The following is a 23,574-nucleotide window of genomic DNA, read 5'->3' on the forward strand; positions in this document are numbered from 1 at the left end:
ATTCGTATACATGTCCCAGGAAGTCAGTTTGTATGTTATTCACGTAATCGCAAACCAGGAAGTGTAAAGAGTGACAAGCGCCGCGTGGGGAGGAGGTGGAGATGGATGGGTGAGTCAAAAAACACCGGACTTTTCACCCAGGAAACCCAGCTAGCTGCCCGTCAGCGACGAGCCGAACGGCCGGAAAGGAAAAGGGGTGAAAACTGAATGGAGAAAGGTGGGGAGACCTTTATTTTGTTGTGGAATTTACATGATAGTATTCACAATTTGGATTAAATTGATGAAAAAACGTTTTGATTCTGTTGATTGGTGAACCCTTACGGACAAAAGGAATAGAAATAACCGAGGAATGGACACATTCAGAGTTTATGACCGCTTCAAAAGGTAGAAAAAGATGAGTCGCGGCTTTTTATTCATCTCTCTTGTCTACCTCTTGTTTTTAAACCAATCTAACAATGTGGAACATGTCCATATTGACAAAAGTTGTGTTTATTTGTCAAAATGTGTAGCCACACCAGGCGAGTAAAAGAAACTCAGCGTCTAATTGGGGCTCGGCTTTTAATTTTAAGTTTTACAGTAAGTAGTTTTGTTGCCTAAACCTAACGAAGTTGTTTCCTGTGAAGACGGAAGTTTATTTTGAAAAGACTGTGTGCATGTAACGAGCGGAAAACGACACGTGTTGCTGGACATTCATAGGAAAACGCATGAAAAATGAGGAATAACTTTTCGCAGGATATCGTACGAACCGTTGTATGAGGATACGTTGCTCAAAAGCAACATCTTCATTGAAAACACAGATGCAAAACTCTTACTAAACAAATGTGGGGACTGTGCACTTCAGGGTCCATATGCACTTTTGGGGGAAAATGTCAGAAAATTGGGAATGCAAAGAATTCCACTTGTTCAAGATGCGTCTGCAGGCTAGCGTGTATCTGGGAATACCAACTGGAATGCACATATCTGCAGGAATGTCCACTGATATCCCGCAATGTGTAAATGTTTGTTCGTGAGTGAGCTTTAGAAAAAAAGGGAGTGTGTGTGTGTTATAGAGAGAAAATAAGTAGCCGTCTTCTTCTGCCTTTGTATGAATCTTAAGTAGTCCCATGTCGAGGGAGGCTTTGTCCGCCGTCACCGTCGGGGGGCACGTCCTCCAACTTTTCCCCTCACTTCCTTTTGGTGCAACATTTATCATTCTCCCCCCCGACGAACAATCATCCTACAACATGGACTAGCATCTAGCGCACAATAAACTACCACCCCACAACCCCCCCCCCCCCTTTCGCCCTGTTTCTGGTTGCTGGGATACCTTTCATCCAGCGGGACAGCTTGTCAACAACATCATCACTTACTTAGAAACTCCCAACCTTCACTTTGACTTGCTTTGGTCCAGCAGAACCTCATTAAAAAAAATACTGCTGCATCTTGTTTTTCAAAATAAAGCTTCTTTTTTTTTGCCTTTTATGTTGCATCCAAAACACTTAAATAAAACCTCCAAGTCTGGCTCTGCGATGCATCCTTAAAAGAACAGCTGAAGTGGTACAACCTTCTAATTTGCAAGAGAAATTCCCCCTCGGGGCAAATATAGCATTATCCGGCTCTGCTAACCAACTAAGATTCACAATATTTTATCCTGGCATTATATTGTGCTGGTGTTAGGGAGCTACCCTGAGGCCTGTTTCATAGAAAGACTGAGTCACTCGCCACATCTCCCCCCTTCTTTCTCTCTCTCGAAGGGTAAACAGGTGCATTAGTAAGAAGTGCTGGAGGTTGACTAAGTGCATACAAACAGCGATTCACATTCATTTCATCTAACAACACTACATGCACATAAACCTCCTACTTCCTCTTCACTGAGTCCGGCACAAGCATACATTATCTCCACAGTTCATCAAAGTATTCTGAAAACAACCTGTTTCTTTCTGTTTCGTTGCCGGCCAAACCTTTTTCTTTTTTAACTGCCCTTTCATTTTCTGTAACTCAAGCACATAATAAGGCCCGCCCTTGTTTGGCGTTTTGCGCCTATCCCTTTCAGCTGACCGGTCTGCACCACTTATTCCGCTTATTATGAACGCTGACAGCAGATTATTTTGTTTACTGCACCCGAATTCTCCGTCCTCTATGTAGATCGAATCCAACAAACATGGGGACAGAGAGAGACAAAAGACAAAGTTGACAAAAGAGACAAAAAGAGATAGGGAGTCCGAAATGAAAAAAAGGGGGAAGAAGGAACCACGAAAAAGAAAAAAAAGGTGGAGAAGAGGTAGAACTGCAAAGGCTCAAAAACCCTTTAAATGACTGTGTTTTGTCAGGGAAATAAAGAGCAGCCAACAGCGGCAGCAGCAACATACCAGCACAGTGAACGAGAATGCAAATCAGCCCTGATGCAAATGTCATACGTCTTCAGGGGTGAAACAGACTGTCTTTATACCAACCAGCCTCCCCCCCCCAACACAACACACTTCTCTGTGTGCTACCAGAACCCCCGATTCTCCTCCACGGCTGCACTGAAACACAAAAACACTTCCAGGAGACAACCTTGTGCAGAGTGAGAGTGTAATCACAAGAGGCAACATCATCTTCTTACTTCACACCACACAAAGGGACACAGAGAGAGTACAGTGGGGCTCTTTCTTCACACAAACGCAACACAAACACACTTTAAAAAAAAGATAAACCACTTACTTGTCGGTCATGGCGTCGGCGAGCGAATACTGATTCATTTAAACTCCTTCTCACTTGTCTTCACACGGTTGGAAATGGGTTGCGGAGGGAGAGGCCCAGGGCAAACGTCACAAGACCAGTCTACAAGACAGAATCACAATCTGTATGAGAAATACTTATTGATCCCCAAGGGGAAATTGGGACGTCACAGTTGCTCTTACATAGAAGCATAAAGAAATATAAGAAAAATTGAAATAAAGGAGTAGGTAACATGTAAATGATGTACAATTAATAACAATATAGGTAGAGAAATATAAATAATGAAAATAAGAAATGAGAAATGTAAGAAATATGTAAAAATGTGCATCAAACTGCATACAACATATAACTACTGTGTAAATAAGTAAATACAAAATGCTGAGAAGTGGGATAAGTGTTAAAAAATAAAAATGTAAGAATAAGAGAGGGGAAAAGCAACACGAGTAAATCATTCATTCACACCTTCAGTAGGTAGACAAGATAATATCAATAACTCATGGAAAATGTCTTTAACTTTATAGTTACACAACTAACAAACTATTATCATTATCAATTAAGTGTCTATAAAATGTCCGAAAATAGAGAAAAATGCTACATGTCACAACTAAAGGCGATGTATTCAAACAGCTTGTTTTATTCAACCGACAGTCTAAAACGACAAAGAAAAAACATCAAATCCCCTCATGTGAGAAGCAGGACCAGGCGATTAGGCCTGCAACTAACGGTTATTTTCATCGTTGAATAATCTGTCCATTATTTTCTCGATTAGTTGTTTGGTCTACAAAATGTAAAAAAAATGGTGAAAAATGTGGATCAGTGTTTCCCATAAAGCCCAAGATGACGTCTTCAAATGTCTCGTTTGTCCACAACTCAAAGATAATCAGTTTACTGTCCTAGAGGAGAAAAACCAGAACATAATCACATTTAAGAAGCGGGAATTGGAAAATGTTGACTATTATTAAAAAATTACTGAAACCGATTAATCGATTATTGAAATAGTTGGTGATTAATTTAATAGTTGACAACTGATCGATTAATTGTTGTAGCTCTACAGTAGATAGACAAGATAATATCAATAACACATGGAAATGGCTTTAACTTTATAGATACATAATGTAATGCTGCAACTATTTTCATTATCTTGTTTTGTCTATATAATGTGGATATAAAGTGGAATATTAATTGATGTATCTTATATAATACAACAAAACGTTAAAATCTCTTAAACTCATGTAAACCAGACATTATTTAAGGCATCCAACTAAAGCACTGTATTCGCCCCTTAATAATAAAAGTGTTTCTAAATGGCAATTTAGTTCTAATTTTAAGTATTTTTTTTTTTTATCATGAATTATGTACATTATTTTGTTCCATATGTATGTAGGTCTAGTAGCTAGATGATTCAAGGCTCTCTGATGAGAAACAAATACTTTATAAAACAATCCGATCACTTCTACTGTGACGGCTACTGCAGGTCTGTCAGAAACAAAAAGAATCCCCCTGAACAGGAACAGCCAGCGTCCAGGCTACAGGACTACAGCTAACTTTGCAGACACGCTTCACTTACTCACAATTAGCCCTAGCAAGGCCCCGATTCTCTTCAACTTTCTGGGGATACTGTTACCATGGTTACCAAGGCAGCAGACCAGCCAGCTAAGCTAGCATAAACAGAGTGCACCCAGAAATCCTCCAGACAGTGTTGAATCCAATCGCTGATGAAGAATGCGTTGTGTGACTGAGGAGCAATGATGTTTTGGAGCTGTTTTACATCAAAGCCTGCATAATCCATAAATCATCACTAATAAAAGGATTATACAAGAGGGTGTAACAAATGCCATCATTTAAGAAGAAATCTATTACCACACCTCTGCTAATAGATGCATACTTGGGAATGCACATAAATCAGCAGCTGTTCACTGCCAGCATTCAGATTTGGAAATTTTAATGAGGCGATGAGACGAGGCACATCCTGTGACCTGCAGGCTCCAAAAACCTGGCATTAGCTCTTCAGCTTATCTGCCTTTAAAAAGATTACGATAGCAGTGCATTAGATTCATAGATTAGATCCGGTTATGCTGTCATAACACAGATTGTGACCTGCCAGAGTGGGATTTACGTTCCGTAAGCAGATAAAGGTTAGAGATACCAATTCACAGTCAATAATAGACTCGACGCAGAAAAGGAAAGCTTTTAAATCGTGTTTTACCGCAGAAATATGATTTCAGTTAATAATCCAACACTGATTAACCAAAGAGGACTTAATGGTTTTATCACTGTCAGCTACAACTGCAGGGAGACAGAAGAGTTGAGGGTAAACCCCAGCCAATCCTATCTGCCCCCAAACCCAGACAGACAGCCATCAGCCCCAGAGCCAGCCAGCGGCAGTCCGTCTGTGTGGGGATCTCGGCTCCAGACGTGACTCCTTTTCCCCGCTTTCCTTTCACCTTTTCCCACACCTCTGACCTCTGCACATTGTGTCTGCAAGACCTCTCTCTTTACCTGTCAAGTCTGTCTCTCTTTTTTCCCTGTCTAATGGCAGCTCATTGAACTTGTGTCTGTCTTCAGTGCAGAAACGGGCATTAGCTGTATACGCCCCAAGTAATCTCTGGTAATCAATTAAATTCCATTTCCTCTGGTCTCTCAGCCACTGTGTTTATGGGGAATATTTTTATAAGAGGAGAGACTCCAACAAAGGGCTGGCTGAGCAGTATTGCTTATAAATAATATCTCAATATTTTTAGGCTGCATCACGATATACAAAATGTATCTCGATATTATCATATTTTCTCTAAAATAACATAACTGTTTGATTTAACCCGTTGATGCATACGATCATACCAGCCCGATCATTCTAGTTAACTAATCTGAACACTGAAGTGGTGTACTACTCTATTCTTATTAAGTCCGACTATTTATTCATTTATTTGACCTCTGACCTGTGAGTCTCATACCAGCAGCATAAAAAAAAAAATTAGGTCAATTAATATTTGTACTCCATGTTGGTGATATAGTCATTTACTACATCCCACATAGAACAAGCCGCAATACGTCGAGTATATTCGATATATCGCCCACCCCACTCCAACATCGCAGATACTTTCGGAGAAATGTGTCTAAATTGGGGTGATGGTGCTGCTGCCAAATTTTGTCTTATTCTATTACTCTTTGTTGAGTTAAAAAAGAGGCTGCACCAGAATGTTATGTATTAAATGTCACAGCATTTCTCTCGAGAAGCACAATACGTTTCTTACATTTCCTTACACTACTGAATTGTTGAAATATGCAACAGTCCATGCTTTTGCACAATGTGGCAATCCACTGAAAAATGTCCCATGCTCGCCAATGCATGCTGTTGTGATGATGTATGTGGTGTTTTCCTGCAAAAGCCGGGAGTTCCTTACCCAGAGCCCAAAATTAAACTCCCGCCTTCTCACGCAAACAATGATACAGTGGCCTGGATGCTGGCGCTCAACACAATACTTGATGCGGGAGAACAATAAAGAACAGTCAAGAAATCTGCAGCTGGTGGTTTACAAAAAGGTCACGTGAATGACAACGAGTGGAGGGCTGAGATAGAGATGTACTCAGAGCCACGTGTTAGCTAGCTGTGATCTACCTGAGCCCGACACTCACAAACAATTAAATCATGTCTCTTTTTTCAGTGTTTCAATGCCCAGTTAAAGAGAACAACTTGTGGCATGGTAAAGGAAAATATGAAATGTCCAAGCTGGGAGAGCAATGCCAGTCCTTCCCCTCTCTGAGGGTGATTTATGAACTCCTGACAGCAGCCAGCCAGGGGAACACAAACTGTTTTCCACATCTGAAGCTGGGCAGACTCTGCGATTTTTGTTCATTTCAATCAGCCTTTCTGCACAGCCAGAACCTGCGACTTTTATGCTCAAAAACCTGCCACGACTTGGCTGACGTAAGCACAGAATTCCTGGTTGGTTATGTCTACTGACAATTGCAATAAAGTTTATTAAAACAAGATGGCTGCATCCTCAATGTTGACAAAAAGAGAGAAAAAGGCAGTGATACTTTGTGCAATTCTTTTAAAAAAATAAGGACAAATGTGGAGCCGCAGATGTCTGGAAGATGCAGACAATATTGTCTAAATTCAATTTAATATCACAGCAGTCTCAGCCACGATATGTAAAATGCTACTCCGGTAATATTAAAACCCGCTCACCTGCAGTTTGGAGCAGATTATTTGGCAGCAGCCATGAGGGAAATCGGACCGAGGAACTGCTCAAATTGAAAGACCAGAATTTCTTTCATGCCAGAAATCCATCTGATCGTTAATCAGGCGTTGTGTTCCTCCGACTTCATGCCAAACGACAAACAATCTGGCAGAAATTCAGCCCTTTTTAAAAATTTGTCATTCAGGCCGAATCCATACAGTGTCTGCCCGGCTTTACTCGAAACAAAACAGTACACAACGATGACAATACTACCCGTTTTCTCTTCTTTAAACATTTCAAATCTTAGCTCATAAAAGTGAAGCAAAAAGCGGCTGATCCAAGGGAAATGCTCGGGCATTTATTTCCTCAAGCACAGTGCCACTCACTGCATCATGAAAAACATGCCATCCACCACAACACTGAATTATTTACCTCCCAATTGCGATTTGGGTAAAAATAGCATGTGCTCTGCTGTACTGGAGACTCTCCCCACTGCACATAGTGAGCATAAAAACATATCTGGTTGCTATGGCAGAGGAACAAGGTGTTGACATCGTTGAGACGCCAGCAGTCAACACACTTGCAGCAGTGGCGTCCACATTGACGTGAATCTTACCATAATCTGAGAGGGAAGATCCTGCAGGTTGAGAGAGAAGAAGAAGAAGAATGCTGAAAGAGAGGCTCTGCAGTCACACTGTTATTACTGGGGAAAGTCAGCGATGGTTTTGCATGACAGATGAAAAATAGAATACGGTCATCCAGCACGAGTCTGTCACCTCCTCCCTCTCTGCTCCCCTGGTCATGATCCTTCTCTCTTACCCTCCTCCGGTCTCCCCCTGCCTCTCTCTCTATCTCTCTATCTTGCACGATAAACACTGCAACGGGTGGAGAGATAGTGCTCGCGTTAAAGGGCTGTTTCACTTTAACGCATGTCAGTGGCAGACTGTGTCCGTCTAGAGTGTGTAACAAAAACGCCCAGGTTCGCCTTTCCCCCTGTCACAGCAAGTCAAACGTTGCTCGCCAGTGGAGACGCAGAGATCGCGCCTCTGGAAAGCGTCAATGCACACAATTGCTGAGGAGGGGGAGGGGGATTTTGGGGTGGCGGGTGAGGGGAAGAAAGACGGGGGGGTGGGGCTGAGGTTAGGGTAGTGTGCATCTGCGTCTATTGTTGTGGGGACTATTTTTTGTGAATGGGAATTACAGGTCCAGCTGCTGCGCTCTCTCAGCACTGTATTTAGCCCTGGGTGGTATACACTTAACTGACAGTTTATTATGTACACCTAACAATGCAGTCTATTACAGTTTCAACTAGAGTTGCATTGACTAATTGATTAGTTGTCAACTATTAAATTAATCATCAATTATTTTGATAATCGATTAATTGGTTTGAGTAATTTTTTTAAGAAGAAAAAGTCAAAATTCTCTGATTCCAGCTTCTTAAATGGGAATATTTTCTGGTTTCTTTACTCCTCTATGACGGTAAACTAAATATCTCTGAGTTTTGGACAAAAAAAAGACATTTGAAGAAGTCATCTTGAGCTTTGGGAAACACTGATCAATCACCAATTTCTGATATTTTATAGACCAAACAACTAATTGATTAATTGAGAAAAATTAGGGGTGTAAGAAAATATCGATACACATCAGTATCGCGATTTTATGTTTTGCGATACTGTATCGAGTCTCCAAACGCTTTTAATTAACCTCTTAAAAATCTGGCGGCAGGATTGGATCTTTCGGAGGTTGGAGCGGGCTCAGTTCTAAAGCTAGAGTGAAGATATTGGCATATGAAACTAAAAGACCTGAGGAATCCAATGGTACCAACCATGTCAAATTTACGAATGAAAATGGGTTCTATGGGTAACCACGAGTTTCCCCTATACAGACATGCCCACTTTATGATGAAAATAACCGTTAGTTGCAGCCCTAGCTCCAACAAAAACTTAACATTAGAACCCTAGAAGGTGTGATTTATGTCATGGCTGTTGCATTGGTATTGCCTAGCTGTACCTAATAAACTGTCAACACACACAGTTAAACTGTGAAGACAGTTTGCTAACCTCAGGCAATGGATTGTTGATGGTAGGACTTATTTCTTATGCAAACACTAAACAAATCAAACAACAGATAAACGGGAAACTGATTCAAATCTCCCTGTCTGTCACGCAAAATCGTCTCTATGCAAAAACTACCACCTGTAAAACAAATGCTGCTGAAAGTTGCACAGAGACAGGGAGCACCTTGTCCACTGGGCTGTGTCACACACGGTGATATCCTCCTCCACAGCAACAGAATGTACTGTATGTCCAGCTCTCCCCTCTCCATTCCCTTCCAGCTCCCTGCCCTCAGCAGCAACACAACGCCCGGGAACCTTTTCAAAACATCAAGTAAAGCTGTCAGTAGCGCTGCAGCAACGCATCAGTAAGCTTCCTGCACTCTCAGCAAAAAGCTTAGTCATAGCTTTGGGGGTTGCAGCATCTTGGGAACCTTCATGAATATACACGACTGCCGTGCTGTGGAAGCTAACACTAGAACTACTTTCGATCATTGAAAAGATTTAAAGGGTGTGGACCGTTCCTCACCTGTATTGTTATCTAACAAAGAAATACAGGAAACCGAGGCTTAACGTCCAGTGTTTGTCTTCTTTGTAACAGCTGATTTGAAGCAAATCATGAGACAATTTTGCTGAGACATCTCTGGAATGCAGCTACGCTTTATGCACGGCCAGTAACACAAGGCGCACACATGAAGCGCCTGCACATGCCCACTGTCTGCCGCTGATATGGAGCCAGATGCTTCGCCAGTAGGAAATTATTCCAGCCTGAGGGGTGTTAGGGGGATACTAGGGTGTGGCAGCGGAGGTTTGGATGCATTTCAAAAGGAGGTGGGGGGGTTGCCCCAGATGTCTGCTTCATAGAGCCAGCACAGCACACCTCAACCTCACAGACTGGCCCCCTGACCTCTGACCTTTAACTCCTGCAGGACCAAAACAATGAGGTTGCTGCAGGTCATACATCAAAATTGCCCACCTTGTTTTGTAAAAGGCTCTTATGAAACTGTTGTCATGTGCATCTTTCAGCATGCAGTGCATATGATTTTGATTTGGGGGACACGCAAACTCGACGGCCGCCTTTGTCTTGGCCGACAAGCTGCACCCGAACACACCGCAAAGACGACGGCCAGTTAGCACATACATTCTGCGCCTGCGTGAGAGGAAATAACTCTCCACACCAGCAGGTCGCAGTAGTCTGTATTCATCATTAAAAAAAAAACAGAAGACCGAGGACGGCGGATATACAAGCCGTTGTTATGACATGTACATGAAACAAAGCGGCGTTTGGCAACCATTTTCACACCACTGAGCTTTATTCCAGATGGCCGTGTCGTTGTGAAGATATCAGTGTTTTGGAACGATCAGATGAGATGAAGATGAAAATTGGGGTCAGGCCTTAAAAGTCTGGTTTGCTGACTCCACTGCCAGCAGATTGCTAGAAGATCATTCGATTGCTAATGAGCAGGAGGGAACAATGAGGGGGTCGTGTGTGTTTGTCACCTTCTACATTGACCTCCACAGCAGGAGGTGAAGTGTTACTGCCCAGATCGTTTGCAGGTATTCCAGCCTTTTCTACCAGAGCAGACTGGCTGACGACCAAACCCAGCAGAGGGGACGATGAGAAGAAAGCCTCGTGAATGGTCCCCCTCATATCCATGAAGACTTTATTCAATTACCTGACAGTCAGTCACTGTAGGAATGTAAAGAAACGTGACGTCTCCTAAAAGTCTCCTTTGAGGTGGTCGAATAATTGCATTCGGACACATAATGTGTGCTCAATGTGAGCTCCTATATGCAAAGCTGGAAGCGTCCCAGTAAGAACCGATTCCTCCCACCTTTTAACAAGAGAGAAATCTGACAAACAGCCAAGACTTGCTCTGAAAAACCAAACAAGGCATCCAAGTAAATAACCCCTGGCATCCAAAACAAGTGCCATTTCTGCACAAAGTTCAAGTTTAACAACAAAGCTCTCTTTCAGCTCCCATTTCCCACCCATTTGAAATTGATTATTGATAGAAGAAATGGACTCTAAAGACGACGGGTGTGCGTGCTCATGTGTGGTTATCATTAACAAGCAAGAGCATTCTGTGTAATTTCATTTAGCACATGTGAATCCTGTGCTTCCAATGAATGTGGGAAAAAAAGACAAGGATAGTTCAGTTTCTTCACTAATAGAATTTAAACAAATCAAACACAGACACGCACGTGTGTAAAAATAGACGAACTAGCTTTCCTGAGACGGGAGGTCCTGGGAAAGCAACATGTGTGCAAAGATTTCCTCCCATAAAAAGCAGGTAAGTCTAGAAGTTTACAATACTATGCATTGCAGAGAAAATAATACATCCACCATATTTGCCTTTCTTTCCAGTGGCAAATCCAAAATGTGCAGGCCTCAATGACAACCTTACAGCGCAAACAAAACCTCTAACCTGAGGGGGAAAGTCAGTGTGACAGACAGAAATGTCTACGCCTCTCAGCGGCACGCAGCCACTGGTTTAATGATTTGTCTGCCGCTAGTGAATGATCGCACAGCAATATCCTGTTCTGGCTAGTTCTCCCCCCCACCTCCCGAGGGTCTGGCTGACATGATTCTGGCTCGCCCCGGTGCCACTGAAGCGCCAGCCAGCCCATCATATTGACAAGATCCGGGTGGCTGCCCCCGTGCCTGATGCGACCCGGCCGAGGACCTGTGGAATCAAACTCGATGAGGCAGAAGAATTACTTATTGAGGCCGCGAGGGAAGGGATGTCATAACCCGTGCGTTCTGCTTTAGACGAGGGGCGGTTAATGTCACTAACGAAGCAGCGGAAAATAGATTTAGAAACTGCAACAGCTGTATTTAAAAGGGGGAAACTAAATAGCTGGCATGTTTCAAAATTACACAGTGCTCATGCAATGTAAGCCTGTATATAATGTGAGGGGCGTTTCTTTACTCTGAAGTGAGGAGTCATTTCCTTTGAGCATATTTGAAATGTTAAAGAGCATGTGGTAGAGACTAGAGCTGCAACGATGAATCAATTAGTTGTCAACTATCAAATTAATCACCAACTATTTTGCTAATCGATTAATCTGTTTGAGTGTTTTCTTAAAAGGTCCCATATTGTAAAAAGTGAGATTTTCATGTCTTTTATATTATAAAACAGGTTTAAGTGCTATATAAATACTGTTAAACTATCAAAACGCTCAATATACGGAGAAATACACACAGCCCATAGTCAGAAATTGTGCGTTTGAAACAAGCCATTAGGATTTCTGTCCATTTGGATGTCACAAATATACAATATTTAGACCATAAAACTTTTTTAAACTTAAACATTCTAAATGTGTCCCAGTTTATTTCCTGTTGCAGTGAATGTAAATAACATCAGCTGACAGGAAGTAAACATGGACCCAAACTGTTGCCTAGCCACGCAATTCCGTTGCAATGCACTAAAACGGAGCGTTTCAGACAGAGGGTAAATACAGGTATATTCAAGCAGACAGTACGAGGAAAATAAAGGATTTTTTGAACATTACAGCATGTAAACATGTTCTAGTAGAAACACAAAATACAAGTATGAACCTGAAAATGAGCACGATATGGGACCTTTAAACAATGTATCATCCTCGCATTGGTCCGATTCAGGAACCGGACCTTTAGGTGTGAACCTGACCTGAATTATACTGCATGGAGCCAGGAGAGTCACACACAGACACAGGACTTCACTTAGCTAAGGCCAGAGGGCAAATGAAGAGACAGAAAACAGCTCCATAACTTCTAACTACTCCCTCCGGTCCACACAGCCAGACATGCATGCAGGTGAAAGGTTTACGGTCATCCACTGATGAGCTGCAGCTGCACTGGACTGCCCTCCTGTCTGTCTGTCTGTCTGTCTGTCTGGGCACAAGATGCCTTCAAGGCTGAAGAACTACAAAAACATATCATGCTGCAGAGGTTTTAATTCAACTCCTGCTCCTGCTCCAGCCAGTCTTCATATATATAAAGTGTGGTGACAACATGGTGCTTCAGTGCTGTCAATAAAAAGCCTTTTGTTGTTGCAGTGAAAGAGCACCGTTGATTTATGCATGCCAAGAGTAGAAACCCCTGAGTGACCTCTGGCTGCCAGGATGGCATCTTGAAAGTGCAAGGAGTTTAGTCTTTAAAAAGATGTGTGTGTGTGTGTGTGTGTGTGTGTGTGTGTGTGTGTGTGTGTGTGTGTGTGTGTGTGTGTGTGTGTGTGTGTGAGATATTATACTCAGGAGGTATTCTGCGCTTCAAGGACAGAGACAGAGAGAGTTGCTGCAACAAATCCTCCGCTAACTATCTTATTATTTAACGTTGGGCTTTAAAACAACGTGGTAAGTGTTGTTAAAGTTATATGCGCGGTCGAAACAAGTAGGAACAAATACAAAAAAAAACTGAATTGTACCGCTGGGTTTCTCTTCTTTAGTGTCTCCGTGGGGGTTTCAGTGCAACAAGTGCAGCTGAGCTCGGAGTCCGTGGAGACAGCCCGCATGAACACCAGCAGCGGCTCAAATAAGTCAGCAGTTTTAAACCGGAGAGCTACTAAGCTAGCAGCTCGCTAAACTAAACTACGCGATGAAAGTATTTAATGTATGTTGCGACTCACCGTGGGAATGTTCTCCTCTTTGTCCCGGTGGGTACGGAGATGAGTCGGTGCAGCGTGACAAAGTTTGGTCCGTGTGTCTCTCTCTCTCTCTCTCAGCTCAGCATGGCGGCTGCTGGACCAGAGACTGATTCAAACCTCTCCGGGCTGTGAGACCAGCACACAGGGAGGAGGGAGCAGAGGGAGGCGGTGGTGGTGAGAGACCCAGTGGTCGGAGAAGTAACGTTAGTCGGAGTAAAGCAAAAGCAACGTCAAAATACTCGTGAAGGTCCTGCATTCAAAACTTTACTTAAACCTGCAGTAGGCAGTATATTTTTGGCATCATTGGGCAAAACACTTGAATTTCAATATGCTGAAAGGTTATTATGGAATTTTTGCCCAATGATACCAAAAACATTGTTGCCTACTGAAGCTTTAATGTATTTTTTTTTACATCTCATAAACACAAAATAATGCACGTTAAAAATCCTTTTTTTTTTTACTGGCTTTTTTTGGTACATGTTCTTGATTTTACCTTGTCCCCAATGCAAAGTCGTGAACTTCTACAAGAAGTACAGTATAAGCCATAAAATTAAAAAAATACTCAAAATATTCTTTAATTTTTCATTTATGGTTATGAATGGTTAAAATTAGGTTAAAAAAACGACTGCAATTCCATTGAGAGACCTTTTTCAGGAAGTTATTTTTTTGGTAGAGAACTCAAAGGAGTAAAGTAGGGTGAACATAAACTTTCACTTAAACCTGCAGTAGGTAGAATGTTTTTGGCATCATTGGGCAAAATCCCATAATAACCTTTCAGCATATTGTAATTCAAGTGTTCTGAGAGATAACTAGACTTCTGCTCCTCCTCATGGCTCTGTTTTCAGGCTTTACACAATCTAGCCGTTGACGGAAGACTTCTACCAATCACAGGTCTTTTCAGAGAGAGAGAGAGCGTTCCTATTGGCTGTGCTCCGGCTGGTGGGCGGTGCTTGGTATATTTCCTCAACTGATCTCAACATGGCTGCCGGGTCACAGACTTTCTCATTTTACAGCTAAACAGTACACTACAAGATGTTTCTGAAAACATTTGTGGACAGAAATAGGCATAACAGTAACATAATATTGATTCATATTTGATCTGCGCTGTCTAGTTTGACTGTTTGATTGGAGTTTGCGAGTGATTGACAGCTGCTCAGAGACAGCAGGCTCCAGCTCAGCTCTGATTGGTTGTTTTCCTCCGGCCTCTGAAATCTTGCAGATGCCATTAGGAGCATCGGAGGACACCGAGGCACATGATTTTTTTCAGATTGGCTGTCTCGTGCACTGCTGTCAGGATATAGTGACCGTTTTATAAAAATAACTTTTTAAATCATATTTGCTCCATTTCTAACCACTGCTAATTTAAATAACGATAAAAGTAGAGTAAGTATTAGCATCAAATGTAGGCTAGGCCAGGGGTTTTCTAAGTGGGGTCCCCAGCAAGGGGTTCCAAAAGGTCCCCAGCAAAAAAGGGGAATCATTTATTTCCACTATAATTCCATCCAGTAACACAATGACAGAAAGTAGGCTATGACTATTTTGGTCATGGGTTTCATTCACTTTCTATAATAAAACATCTAAAAACAAAGAAGTCCTATCAGATGGGGGACAAAATCTTATCAAATAGGGGTCTGTCCGTGGTTTATTTTTTCTATTTGTGTCAGTTTATGGGTCCTTGACGTGAAAAAGTTTGGGAACCACTGGGCTAGGCTATAAGTAAGCTAAAAGTACTCATTATGCAGAATAGTCCATTTCAGAAAAATATGATATGTAATAGATTATAATCATTTATGCATTAATGTGTTTATCACTTTAATGTTGCAGCTGGTAAATATGATATTTATTTTATATAGACCTACTGTTCGGTAGCTTGTGAATCAAAATATAATGCATATATAAAACTGCCAAACACAATTTAAGTAGTAAAATTAAATTAGATCTACCTCCTCCAGCTACAACATTGAAATAGTGTTTTATGATGCATCTGTAGTAATAGTTCAATAATATCAAATATAATGATATAACACAACCTTTCTGCATTGTTCTTAAAACGTCTATACTTTTATTATCTTAAATATTGAATGCTGGACTTTTTCAAAGGCTTCCTTTTACAGGCATGTAATTTAGGTGGAGAATACAAATCCCTTATATTAATTCACTCATTCAAACCCCACAAATTTCCAGAAATATGACCAAGGACGTGACCTCGATGACCTCTGTGGTAGCCAGCTACAGTCACCTTAAGCCTTGGCTGTGGGGACTCTAGGGGGGCCAGTGGGGCCAGTTTAAAAGGTCACTGTTGGAGGTCAAAGGTTACACAACATTTTCCTAGAGGAGAAGTGAATCAAAAACACAGTGGAGGAAAGACAGGCTGACCCTTGTGTCATTGTGCAGGGTGGTGGAGGAAGAGGAGGAGGAGGAGGAGGAGGAGGAGGGAGAGGGGCTTTCCATGGCACTGCGGGCCGAATACAATACCATCTTTGAGAAGATAGAACAGCGTCGCAGTCCACCTCTGTGGCTGCTTTGTGGCGTCACTGAATAACAAGGTTACCTGCCCAGTTGACCTGCAATAAGCCTTTTCTTTGCCGTATCCTTAAATATGCCAGTACTCCCAGGCATCATACGCTATACTACAAATTGTTTATTTTCATATCAGCCCCTGGTGATTTGAGAGCTTAGGGGTTGAAGGCTGGCTGGAGTTAAAAGGGGGACGGTAAGTGCTGCCTGAAATGAATACGTAAAGCAGCTGGGTTTATCTTCACTCACTCTGTGACATGTGCTGTTAAGAGAAAACAGGAGACCGAGGAATGCGTGCTGAAACCCAAACGTAATACTGGTGCTCAGATGATTTGTCACCACTTAGACAGATCTGCATTTTTTAAAGATATATTTTGTTGTAGATGTTAAAGAAAAAGGGACAGACAGACACCCACACAGTGAAGCTTATTTTAATACCGCTCTAGATAAGAATGTCAGATAAATGGCCAAAATGTAAATGTAACAGGAACAGAGAGTCTCACACACACACACACACACACACACACACACACACACACACACACACACACAATAGATGATAAAGTACTAGAGTTGAGGTGTAGATTTCAAGTGTAAGTATATGATCTTCATGCTGGAGCTCTTCAGACACACCAGTTGGATATATTTAGAGACTCTAGCTGGTGTATCCATGCTACAAGGCAGACCGCAATCATTCACAACACTGGAAGGGCCAGCGCTGGTCTGAGGTCAGTCGACAGGGGAGTGCGTGTGTGTGTCGACTGGTATACGAGAGAGGATCGACACCACAAGAGTCAGAGGTCAGGGTCCACTCAGATCAAAAGTATATGCAGAAACGTTTTAAATGGAACATTACCCTCTATATGACTTTTAATACAAGATAGATAGATAGATAGATAGATAGATACTGTATAGGTAAATTAAAGAGATATATATCTATATATGTATTTCCGAGTTAAAATAAAGATTAAAATGAAAGAAAAAATAGAAATAAAGTATTCCTGTCTTCCTTGTTTCCCACTGTTGAAGGAATGTAACACACAATCCAGAAGATGGACATTTGCTTAAATCCCATTAAATCAAAATAACTCCTGCTGTGGGACAAACATACAGAAGTGGCAAAAGGCAGGAGTTTGGTGTACCTTTTGCCTTCTCACTTGAGTAAATACAACGATATATTTTTTAAGATTAATTATTAGCCCACTCATTCCCCCTAAACCAATCATGTGTAATATAAACTCTTGTCGGGGTGACTTAAGGAAATAACATAATTATTTTGCTTTTAAGAATTACAGGTTGGCCAACACCAGTGTGGTAAAGCAGCACCATCTAGTGGCAAATATTCAAATTCAAATTCAAAAATGTATTGGCATGGGAAACATTTACAACGTTTACATTGTCAGTGCAAGTGTGAAATAAAAACAAAAATGTACATAAAATAAGTAAAAATCCTCTACAATAAAGACATATAAACAGAGCTGTGTAAGATAAATTGTCTAAATAAAAATGGGTAACTTAAAAATACAAACAGAAAAAATGTCGTTTTGCTCTTATATATACAGTACATACAGATAAATAAAGTTAAGATAAAATAGAAAAAGTTAGACAGTGCAGTTACAAAATATGTCTAAGTGAGAAGTGTGTATACACGGCAACATTTCTTTTAAAGAAATGTATTTAAGGGTATGTGTTCTGTGTATATACAGTTAGTCTACGTACAGAGATCAGTACAGTGCAAATGGTCAGTGTAGGAATACACAAATATCAAACATATCATTCTTATATTGAATGAACCTTTGCTCTCTGCGCGCAAGTGGATGTATCTTGTGCGTGAAGAGATAGGTGTCCCTTTTTGTTGCTTCAGTTATAATGAAAAAAAGATTAAATTGTTCCATCAGACACCAGGGAGGTATCATATTTGATATAGATTACTGTGCCAGAGGGAACATTTTCATCACATCCCCTAACAAATCAATCAACTTCACTTTATAACTTAAGTAAGATTTTAAATGAATGACTTTTACTTATAAACTTGGAGTACGTATACATTGTCGTATTGGTACTTTTACTACTGATTATTTTATATATAGCCTACTCCTGGGTAGCTTGTGAATTCCCCCCTGGGATAAATAAGGTATTTTCTTAATCTCTAATAATACATCATAATATATTAGTTGATTATATTTGTGTTATTAATATGAATCTGCTAAATTTTTAAATAAATGTAGTGCAGTAAAAACAAAAAGTACACCATTTGCCTCTGAAATGGAGTGGAGTAGATGTATAAAATAGCATAAAATGAAAATACTCAAGTACACTACAAGTACCTCAAAAGTGTACTGAAGTACTTCTTTTATTTTATTTTCTACACCAATTAGTGGTGGTGGAAAGTAACTAAGTTACTCAAGTACTGCACAAGTAATCCATGTTATACTACTTAAATGATACTTCTACTTGATACCAATTTTTCAAGTACCTCAAAATTGCAAATACTTGAAAAATTGGTTTATTTGTATAACACAAAAATAATTCAGACCTCAGTCAGCTCTACTCTCAATTCATTTTAGCCAAATCATCTGCACAGTCAAAGAGCACATTACACAATCATTTAGTCCTCTCCTCTTTGTGCAAACATGTCAGATCTTTGTTGGCCTACAGCTAGGTAACTAAATATGGCTTCACCTTGTTGTATAACTTGGTGAATATAATTATAGCCAGTGGTGGAAAGTAACTAAGTTACTCAAGTACTGCGCTTAAGTACGAGTTTGAGGTACTACTTTACTTAAATTATCCATTTTATACTACTTTAATGATACTCCTACTCCACTACATTTCTCCATTAAAAGATATGCGTACTTGTTCTTGGTCTTTCGGTCTTAAAAAAAAGTTATTAATATTATTTTACTAAATAACGTTATTGACAATTATATAAATGGATTACTTTCCTATCGGCCTACTGAAACCCAGTGAAGGAAAGTAACTGTACATAGGTAGGTCTACAGTTTGGAGGTATTTGTAGCCTAGGTAGCCTGCGTCCCCTGGTGGACACTTACAGCTACCACTATCAGCGTGATGTAATTGACCTCGAGTGCCATCGGGATGGTTTTAAAATAGCCCAGCTGACCTGCACTATACAGTCCACATGAGGACGTCTAACTGCTGCAGTAGAACTGTGCTATAGCACCGCATCTGTAAGTTTGGCTGCAAGTTATACAACAAGGTGAAGCCGTGTTTAGTTACCTAGATGTAGACCAACAAAGATCTGACATGTTTGCACAAAGAGGAGAGGACTAAATGCTTGTGTAATATGCTCTTTGACTGTGCAGATGATTTGGCTAAAATGAACTGAGAGTAGAGCTGACTGAGGTCTGAATTATTTTTGTTATACAAAATGGAACATAAGAGGATTACTTAATGCTGCATCAATACAGGACATTTATAAACTGAAACTTCACAAGGCAACAGATAAAGCGTGTTTTGCTCTGTGTTACTAAGCCGATTAACAATCTAAGTAATACTTTCATTTCATATTATTTTGTTTTTGAAGGCCATGCTATATGGTCTATAAATAAATTACTATTTTCGTGTTTACTGTGAGATTCTATATACAAATATAGCACATGTTTAGTCTGTAGTTATTATATTATATGCTGCAGCACAGGGACAAGCAGATGGAGGAGAAAAATGCTGTATCATAGCATTTAGGTTAAGCATTAAATTATATGCAGCAGATAGAATAGAAATATACAGGGTTCAATAGTATGAATTGTGAACTCCTTGTTCTTTCATTTTCTATGGGAACTTTCAATTTATTGGTGTATTACTGCCGGCAACAGTGATGGAAGAAGTACTCAGATTCATTACTTACTGTAAGTAAAAGTAACACACAATGTAGAAGTACTTCATTACAAGGACATTTATAGTAAACTATATATATATGATATATGAGACTTTAAAAAATGAATAAAATAAAAAATATATATAAAAACAATTGAATTTATATATATATATTTATATATATATGGGGGAAAAAATATATTCTAGTAAGTATACAGTAGCATAAAATTAAAATAGTCAAGCACAATACAAGTACTTCAAAAGTGTACTGAAGTACTTCTTTTATTTTATTTTCTACACCAATTATAGCCATTGGTGGAAAGTAACTAAGTTACTCAAGTACTGTACTTAAGTACAAGTCTGAGGTACTACTTTACTTAAGTATTCCAGTTTGTACTACTTTAATGATACTTCTACTCCACTAAGATAAGATAAGATAAGATGAACCTTTATTAATCCCCGGAGGGAAATTCAGGTTTCAAAGCAGCAACATCAGCAAACAGAGTGAAACACAGAAGAGGTAAAGGAATACAAAAATGATAAAAAACAAAACAATAATAGAGATATAAAAGATACAGAGTGAATGGGTGAACATAGTGTGTACAGTCCGTCAATAAATAAATGTAGAATGTACAATAAATAAATGTAATATGTACATATGTGCAGTCTATAAAGTGGTATATAGGGTGTATAATGTAAAGTGTAAAGTGCGCCAGTGGTTAGAGTCCAAGATGGTTGCAGATATTATACTATTATATATATTATATAATATATATTACAATATTATTATACAGTACAGGAAATACAGTACTTGAGTATATATACTTTAACCCCCTGACCACCAATAGCACAGGTATATGAATCAGGTATATGAATCAGGTATATGAATGTGGATAACTGTACCTTTGAGCGTCATACGGCTTCGGGGGCGGGTAAACAGCGCGTCCTCCAATCACTGTCCCCGGTGCTGTCACGTGTCTCAGGCTGTCCAATAGCGAGCCGCAGATTAAGCAGTTTGCCGCACCCTGGTGGGCTGATGGCGGCAGGGCGGAGCGACGAGAGGACGAGCAGCGCAGAGAGATAAACCCTCTCTGAGAGCAGCAGGCTAGTAGAGGATAAACAGAGAGAGAGAAACCCGCCGTCCTGCTTCCACCGACCACTGTCTACACATTTCATCACTTCATCACAGAGAGGGTAAGCTCGGGAATAACCCGTACTGCTCGTTGTCCCGGTACAATGTGTCCCGGTGTGTGTTTATCATGTTTCTAATGTTTGCTCCTCAGTCTCGTTGTGTTCCAGTATCTCTCTCTCTCTCTCTCTCTCTCTCTCCCTCTCTCTGTGTGTTTTGCTAACATGTCTTCTCGGTGCAGTCTGCAGAGACGCGGCTGTGCACGTTTTCTCACCACTATTTCTGCGTTTTAGTGCATTTAAATGATCTCTCCTGAGCTCAGACGGCTTCATGTGTTGAACAACAACAGTCCAGCTCAGTGCCCTGTGTGTGTGGTTAGCCCGCTGCAGCCCGAGCAGGCCTGTAGTTGCATTATTGTGCATTAGCAGCACAGTTACTAGCTACTGCTACAGTTACTGGAGCTATTTAATAGGAGCTGCTCGGGTCGATACGGAGTGTTCGGTCTGTTTCTGGGCGTGTGTTTTGGAGCAGGATATTATTCAGCTGGGTGGTGATGGAGCAGTTTCCTGTTGTTCAGATGGCACTGTGTCCTGCATAATAATACAAAATGTGCACGTTATTTTTTTTGTAATTGGAAGCCCATCATTTCTCATCCTGTCACAGTATAAGATGCCAGTCTGCATCGGATAAAGTACTTTATTAATCCCAATGGGAAATTCTAAGTGAAATGTACTTAGACCATACTCCTAACTCCAAATATACAGTATACAATGATATTGCATGGTAATAAACTGTGCATTAGTAGTGCAAAAATACAATAAAGCTATGTCATGATATTAATTGATAAATGGTTTGACACTAAATGTCTCAACAAGGAAAAATTCCAAATATTTGCTGCTTCAAGCTCCTCAGATGTGATAATTTGCCGCTTTTCTCTTTTATCATTTCTTTTATATAGTTGTAAATAGGATTACCTCCAAGTTTTAGGTTGTTGGTAGGACAAAACAATGTCACCTTGGGCTCTGTGAACTTGATGATGATGATAATAATAATAATGCTTAATAAAAAATAAAATGTAAATAAATAATATATGTAATGTATATTATTTATTTGTATTAATATTTTGTATATATTGTAATATAATAATAGTCTAAATAAATAGAATAATAATGTATGATAATAAATAAAAATAAAATATAAATAAATAGATTATATATGTACATAACTTATTTATGTTAATATTTTATATATACAGTATTATAATATAAATTCCAAATATTTGCTGCTTCAAGCTTCTCAGATGTAATAATTTGCCGTGTTTCTCTGTTTTTAATAATTATAGGCCGACCACCTCACGGTAACGCCAGCTGTGAGCTGTGATCTGTTTTTAAAGTCACGCACATTTGCGGACGTCTGCGCTCTCCGAGTGCCATTCTAGTTACCTCCACCAAGGCTGAAGGCCTAGGAAGGAGGTTATGTTTTCACCGGCGTTGGGTTTGTCCGTTTGGAGGATTACTCCAAAAGTCTGAAGGATTTAAATTATTTTTTTTGGAGGGGTGGGGTGTGGCACAATGAACAATCCATTCGATTTAGGTGGCGATCTGGATCATGATCCGGCTTTGGGAATTTTTTTTTAATAACTCTGCTCAGCCTGTGCATTAACACCACAGGCTTTAAGACATGCGCAGTGTAACTGATGATGCATTCATGACGCGTCACCCTGCCTCTTTCCTTCTGCCTGCAGAGAGAGGGACAGAGAGAGAGCGGGGGTGGAGGGAGGGGGAAACAACTGTAGAATCAGCGCCTTTTCACATTAAACTCTGTGAAATTACAGTTGAGTTCGACCAAAGCACACTTGGTGATTGTTGGAAAGAGTAACGATGACAGTTTAGGTAAGTTTTATTTAGTTTCTGTCCAGTTTGAATGAAGTGTTTTACGATGCTCCGCTACGTACAGCTGATCTCAACAGAAACAAAAATACAAGTGGATGATGGCGCAAGCTGAACGGAGAGGGGGGGGCGGAGGTCTGCGCTCTCCGAGTGGCATTCTAGTTGTAAATAGGATTACCTCCAAATTTTAGGCTGTTGGTCGGACAAAACAATATCACCTTGGGCTCTGGGAACTTGTGACGACCATTTTTCACTATTTTCTGACATTTAATAGACTTAAACATCAGTAGAGTAATTGAAGAAATAATTTACAGATTGATAAATAATGAAAATAATTGTTAGCTGCAGCACTAAAAGTGTGTAGGAGGATTTAAAGGTGATAATAATCTGCGAGTTTTTAAGGCCTTTTTGACAGTTTGTTATTCGCCCCAAACTGGAGAACATAAAGCTATCGCTGTGTCTGGCTTCTTTCTAAGAGATGTCCCTTCCCCCTCATACTGTATGAAGATTAGCAAAGACAAAATGTCTGTGAGAATGTGTGTGTGTGTTAAAGGAAGGTAACTCCCTGGATTTGGTAATTCTGTTAGAATGAGTGAAACTCCCCGATGAGGACGGAGCTTAGCTCTGTCAGTCCGGCTCC

The 23,574-nt window shown here is 40.3% G+C and overlaps 2 protein-coding genes across 30 annotated transcripts in view; one reads left to right on the forward strand and one right to left on the reverse strand.

The window, feature by feature from the left end:
* Nucleotides 1-13,787, reverse strand: part of sema4d (sema domain, immunoglobulin domain (Ig), transmembrane domain (TM) and short cytoplasmic domain, (semaphorin) 4D) — a 53,829-nt gene extending 40,042 nt beyond the window's left edge. Inside the window, exons 1-2 of one of the 3 annotated variants that reach the window (XM_074617263.1) lie at nucleotides 13,545-13,787; nucleotides 2,683-2,802 (exon numbers count right to left, since the gene is read on the reverse strand). In XM_074617263.1, coding sequence (XP_074473364.1) covers nucleotides 2,683-2,720 — 38 coding nt within the window. In that variant the 5' untranslated portion in view covers nucleotides 2,721-2,802; nucleotides 13,545-13,787. The remainder of the gene's footprint in view (nucleotides 1-2,682; nucleotides 2,803-13,544) is intronic. The other 2 variants (XM_074617264.1, XM_074617265.1) reach the window with 2 other exon arrangements.
* Nucleotides 13,788-20,937: 7,150 nt separating this feature from the next.
* add1 (adducin 1 (alpha)) overlaps nucleotides 20,938-23,574 on the forward strand; it is a 46,109-nt gene continuing 43,472 nt past the window's right edge. For 26 of the 27 annotated variants that reach the window (XM_074617274.1, XM_074617273.1, XM_074617267.1 and 23 more), the window contains exon 1: nucleotides 20,939-21,110. The gene's annotated coding sequence lies outside the window, so the exon portion shown is untranslated. Of the gene's footprint in view, nucleotides 21,111-23,574 lie in introns of all 27 variants that reach the window. The other variant, XM_074617291.1, reaches the window with a different exon arrangement.

The sequence above is a fragment of the Sebastes fasciatus genome, chromosome 19 (assembly GCF_043250625.1).
Source record: "Sebastes fasciatus isolate fSebFas1 chromosome 19, fSebFas1.pri, whole genome shotgun sequence".
NCBI classification, from domain to species: domain Eukaryota; kingdom Metazoa; phylum Chordata; class Actinopteri; order Perciformes; family Sebastidae; genus Sebastes; species Sebastes fasciatus.